The sequence below is a fragment of the Crocodylus porosus genome, unplaced genomic scaffold (genome assembly GCF_001723895.1).
Source record: "Crocodylus porosus isolate Cpor-Errol unplaced genomic scaffold, CroPor_comp1, whole genome shotgun sequence".
Lineage (NCBI taxonomy): Eukaryota > Metazoa > Chordata > Crocodylia > Crocodylidae > Crocodylus > Crocodylus porosus.
The window spans coordinates 154,290,133-154,295,786 of NW_017728906.1; the positions used below are offsets into that span (position 1 = coordinate 154,290,133).

At 54.7% G+C, this 5,654-nt stretch overlaps 1 protein-coding gene across 2 annotated transcripts in view; it reads left to right on the top strand.

Annotated features, from left to right (window-relative positions):
• Positions 1 to 770: 770 nt before the first annotated feature.
• Positions 771 to 5,654, top strand: part of FAM124A (family with sequence similarity 124 member A) — a 91,381-nt gene continuing 86,497 nt past the window's right edge. For both annotated transcript variants that reach the window (XR_002100039.1, XM_019529977.1), the window contains exon 1: positions 771 to 867. Coding sequence is in view for 1 of the 2 variants with exons in the window: in XM_019529977.1 (XP_019385522.1) it covers positions 809 to 867 (59 nt within the window). In the remaining variant the exon portion in view is untranslated. The remainder of the gene's footprint in view (positions 868 to 5,654) is intronic.

Consider the following 5,654-nt stretch of genomic DNA (forward strand, 5'->3'; position numbering starts at 1 on the left):
TGATGAGTCTTGGGGCGACTTCAAGAGGCCAACCCTTGCACCACAGATCGGTTGCACAAGTTGCAGGACTTTCCTCAGGGGAGAGAGGGTGGCAGGGGGATTCCTCTCCTTTCCCTTCCTCCACTCTCTCTTCCCTGCTTCGAGGGCAAGCCGCTTAGTGTAGCTAAGCCCACAGGCATCTTTGGAAACAACCCCAGTCTATAAAACTTCAGGCAGGGTTTCATCCCTAAGAAGATAACAAAATTGCCATGTCCTGGCTCAGACCATAGGTGCATCCCACCCCAGCCTCTTGTGTTCCACAAGGACTAAAAGGTGACAACTAGGCCCGTGTCCCACAGGCGCGGAGCAGGAGAGGGACCTGGGTGGGAGTAGGGATTTCTCCCACTGTCCGTCTGGCACTTGCAGCCTCCGGCATCCCCCCTGCCCGGGCTTCACGGAAACGTGGCCTCTTCCGACCGGCTGGGCGAGAGGGCACCGTGGGAGCCAGCCGGGGCGGGCTGGAATGAAGCTTTGCTACCGGAGAGGGAGAGGGCGCGGGCGAAGGGTTTTCTTCCCCCATGCAGCTCCCCGTGCGAGGGAGGGGAGAGCTGGGGAGGGATCGCAGCGAGAAGCTCCCCTCGTCCAGCCCCCTGCTCCAAGCAGGGCCCTACAGCTCGCTCGCCCAGCCCAGGCTTTGTCTAAATAAAAACTGGCACTTGTGAGAGGAGGCGGGGAAGGCGCGCGGCGGGGACCAGCTGCTGCGGGGCGGGGCGGGCGGGCGGACGGGAGGCGGCGCCACACGGGCGGGCATGGAGCCCTGACGCCCGTCATGGAGAAGGCGGCGGGCGCCGACGATGAGTGCGTGGACTCGGGGGCTGAGACGGGCGGGTGAGTGCGGCGGCAACGGCGGGGTGCACTTGTTGCTGCTGTCTCTCGCTGCCCTTTTCTGCTTCGCCGCGATATTGGCGGGATGCTCGGTCTCGGCATCTCCCTGCCGCCAGCGCGGGCAGAGCGCAGCGGGGTGGGGGCGCCCGTCCGCACCATCCCTGCAACCTTCGTCGGAGCTCGGCGCGAGGCTGCCCTCGGCGCGGCGCACCCAGCCTGCCGCAGGGAGAGCAGCCAGCCCTGACCCGGCCCGAAGGGAGGCGGGCTGCCCCCGCTATCCCTGTCAGCTCGCCCCTCCGGCTCCTTGTGCCCGCGGTGTCGGGGCGGCCGGGGCCAGGTGGGCACTGCCCGGCGGGTCGGCTCCGCAGCCGGGCACCGGGGGCCAGGGGCAGCCGCGGACGAAGTGGCGGCCCCCTTGCAACTGCCGCTTCTTGCCCAGGGGCGGGGGTGCCCGTGCGTGTGTGTGCGGGCGCGCTCGCACGATGCGCTGTGGAGGGGAAGTGGGGTGGCAGAGTCCTCCTTCGCTGGTCTCGCACCTGTTGATCCCCCTGATCAATGCTGTGGAGAAGCAGAGCCTGCGCCTGTTGGGGCAGATCAGAGGTTGCCCTCAAGCCTGACAGCTGAGTTCACCCTCAAGCTGTGCAGAGAGGTCATGTTGTCATTCTCATTTTAGAGCCGGGTGCTCAGCACTGGAGGGGGTATGGGGGGTAGGGCTGCCATGGCCTACAACCTTATCAGGGGCCGGCAGCAGGGACTCGGGGAAAGTCTGTTCACCAGGGCCCCCTTGGAGTCACCAGGAACAATGGCCACAAGCTGAGGGAGGATAGGTTTAGGTTAGATATTAGGAAGAACTACTTCACGGTGAGGGTGGCCAGAGCCTGGAATAGGCTTCCCAGAGAAGTGGTGCGCTCACCTTCCCTGGAAATCTTCAAGAGGAGACTGGATAGGCACCTGGCTGGGGTCTTATGACCCCTCCCACCCCCGGTGCTCATTGCTGCCCATGGCAGGGGGTCGGACTCGATGATCTCTCTAGGTCCCTTCCGACTCATTGATTCTATGATGTCCTCAGCGATGCCACCAAGGAAATAAGCTCCACTCGCCCTCTCCCTGGAAACAAACCAGGCAGGTGGAGGCACCTCGGGCTCCAGCTTTTGAGCTCACCCATAGCCTACGTCTGGAGTATGGTGCTGGGGGGCTCTTAGGTGTAGTCGATGCATTTCTGTACGCAGAAGGGTCATGCGAGGCTTGCTTCTTCAGTGCCAGGACTCAGTGCTCTGCTGTCACTGTGTAGACCAGTGGCTCTCACCTTCTAAGACTCGGGACATCTCTCGTTAGTCTCAGAGCACCCCTCAGAACATGCCAGCTCTTAGCTTCCGCTCCTTTCTAGGCTATGGAAAGATACTAGAGCAATAAATCTTCTGTTGCAGAGAACCCAGAAAAACCACAAGTCAGAATGGTTTTGACACTATAGATTCCCATTGGAAATCTCTGGGTTTATCCTGTTTATCATGTGTAGATGTTTGCAAACCCAACGGTGCCAATATCATGCAGCACCCCCAGCACCCTGGTTGAGAATTGCTGGTGTATTCTTAAGTTCAGGGTCATGACTTGAACAAGTTCATGACTTGTTCAGGGTCATACAGGTAGTCTGTTGGTGGTAGAGTCAGGAGTAGAGCCCAAAGCTTTTGAGGATCACAGCAGTGCTTTAATATCAAGGCTGTAATTTCTCTACTCTCTTGCACCTAGTCTTTGCCGCTGCTTGTGGCCAGCATCTGCCTTACTCCACGGGAGCAGAGGGGAGTTCTTATAGCTTCATTTCAGATGCTGCTGCTGTCAGTAAGGAAGCTGACTCCTTAAATGGGAGGCACTATCACACCAAACTTGTATGGAGACAGCAGTGTCTGAGAGTTATGTTGTCATGGCTCTTGGGGAACTCATGAGCAGGATCCCCTGAGAGGCCTCCCCTGGGTGGAAAGAGGAGTCCAGAAAAGTTGGATGTACTTTTAAAGAACCTTACTGAAGGCACAGGAATGAACCATCCCGATGCGCAGGAAGACTAGCAAGTATAGCAGAAGACTAGCTTGGCTTAGCAGGGAACTCTTCAGCAAGGTAAAACACAAAAAGGAAGCTTATAAGTGGAAACTTGGACAAACAACTAGGGAGGAGTATAAGCTTGGTTGTATGCAAGGATGAACTCAGGAAGGCCAAAGCACAATTCAAGTTGCAGCTAACAAGGGCCGTGAAGGGTAAGAAGAAGGGTTTCTACAAGTATGTCAGTAACAAGAAGAGGATCAGAGAAGCTGTGGGTACTTTACTAAATGGGAGAGGCAGCAGTCAAAATACCACAGTGGGTGGAGAAAAGACAAGAGGAAGCATGTGCTGCTGAAAATGGGAGCCAGCTGGAAATGTGCTGTAGCTGTTGGCCAGGCTCTGCCCAGCAGGATTGCCACAGCTGCAGCCCCATAAGGGCCCCAAGACCCCAGGTAAGGCTGTTGGGGTCAGCCCAGTGCTGGTCTCAGCCTCCCCTACTACCCCGAGGGTAACTTGCCATGCACCAAAGCACGCGTGGCATCGGTGTTCCCCAGGGACAAGTAGTGGCGGCTCAAGGTGTACTGCTGCTACTTGTTCCCAGGGAACCAAACATCCATCTACATCTGGACATGCCCTGTGAGCACAGGATCAAGCCCTGAAGGAGCAGGCTGAGAGGTGGGAGGTCTTGGCAAAGACCTGGCACACTCATCACTTTATGTGCTGGAGACAGGGAGCTTAGGGACAAGAGAGGGTCCCAGACTGCTTGGGCTTGTGTGACCAGAGAAAGCAGAGAACTATATTTCCATTATAAAGCAGAACCTGTAAAAGGTGGGAGACTGAAATACCAAAGCAGAGACAAAAGACACTGAATGCATGAGAGTCCTGCCAAAGGTGCTATAGGTGACAAGCACACTAATGTCAAGGCACCCAAGGGAGAGAAGGGGGTGGAAATGCACCTGTGAAAACCCAAGCAGAGATGAAGCCTGTGGGATCTCCACTCTAACACCTAAGAGTCCCCAAGAAGGACTTTCTGAATACCTGGCTGTAAAGAGACACTACCCCCAGGATTACATAAGACTTATACAAGGCTTTCTCTTGTCTTTTTGGTATAGTACATTCCATTTTAAGTTAGACTAAGCTGTGTGCGTTCTCACTGTGTTTTACTGGGCTATGTCTTGGCTTAGGTGAAGATTCTTGGTTGTTCTTTGTTGTGTGCTTGAGGTTGCAAATTGCTGTGTTCAGTACATGCTTGCGTCAGAGAAAGGACTATTCTTATTCAAGTTTTTATGAATTCAGTGCCACTAACTTTTTCCCCACCCACCCCCTCCTCAGCCTGGCACAGGCTGCCTTCCCCCCCCCCCAACTTGGGAGCAGGGGCAGGGCAGAAGCTGGGCACTGAAGCAGGCACTGTCCCCATACCCAGGCAGACCCAGGTTGGGGTCCCTTGTGGGCCAGGGAGGGGATTTAAACCCTCACCCTCTGGTGTGCTAGCCCTAGGATATGATGTTAGGCCTGGCCATGCCCCCCCCCTGAAGCCTTGAAGCTTCAGTTCCTTCCCTCTGGCAGTGGTGGCAGGCTGGGAGGTGTGCTCTAGTGCTCCCTGGCTTCTGGCCTGAGCCACTGCAGATACGTGGCTGCATTTCCAGAATCAGTAGTGAATGTGTGTGCACTTGCTTCTCAGTTTAATCTCTGCAGCTCAGACTAACTTGCAAAAAGCTCCACAACATTCTTATAAGCAAGCTAGGGAAGTACAGGTTGGAAGAATCCACTGTAAAGTGGATAGAAAATGTCTGGATGATCAGGCTCAGAGTGTAGTGGTCAATGGCTCGATGTCTAGTTGGCAGCTGGTATCAAGTGGAGTGCCCCATGAGTGGTCCTGGCACCAGTCTTGTTCAATATTTTCATCAGTGACCTGGAAGATGGGATGGAGTATACCCTCAGCAGGTTTGCAGATGACACCAAGCTCCTGGGGGGAATAGTACATATACTGGAGGGTAGGGCTAGGATTCAGAGAGACCTCAGTGAATTGGAGGATTGGACCAAAACAAATCTAATGAGGACAAGTGCACTTAAGTCATGCACTAAGGATGGAACAATCCCATGCACCAGTACCGGTTGGGGGATGACTGGCTGGGCAGCAGCTCTGAAGAAAAGGACCTGGAGGCTACAATGGACAATAAACCAAATATGAGTCAACAGTGTCCCCATGTTGTGAAGAAGGATAATGGCATACTGGACTGCATTAGTAGGAGTGTTGCCAGCAGATCAAAGGAAGTGATTATTCCCTTCTATTCAGCACTGGTGAGACCATATCTGGAGTACCGTGCCTAGTCTTGGGCCCCCACTACAGAAAGGATGTGGACGAATTGGAGAGGGTCCAGCAGAGGGCAACAACAATGGTTTGGGGGCAGGGGCACATGACTTCTGAGGAGAGGCCATGGTAACTGGGTTTATTTAGCCTGCAAAAGAGAAGACTGAGGGGGATTTAATAGCAGCCTTCAACTGCCTGAAGTGGGGTTCCAAAGAGGATGGAGCTAGACTGTTCTCTGTGGTGGCAGAAGACAGAACAAGGAGCAATGGTCTCAAGTTGTAGCAAGGGAAGTTTAAGTTAAATATTAGGATAAAGTTTCTCACTAGGAAGGTAGTAAAGCACTGGAATCAGAGAGACTCTGGACTCTCCAGTCTTGGAGGTTTTTAAGACCCGGCTAGACAAAGCCCTGGCTGGGATGATCTAGTTGGGGATGGTCCTGCTTTGAGCA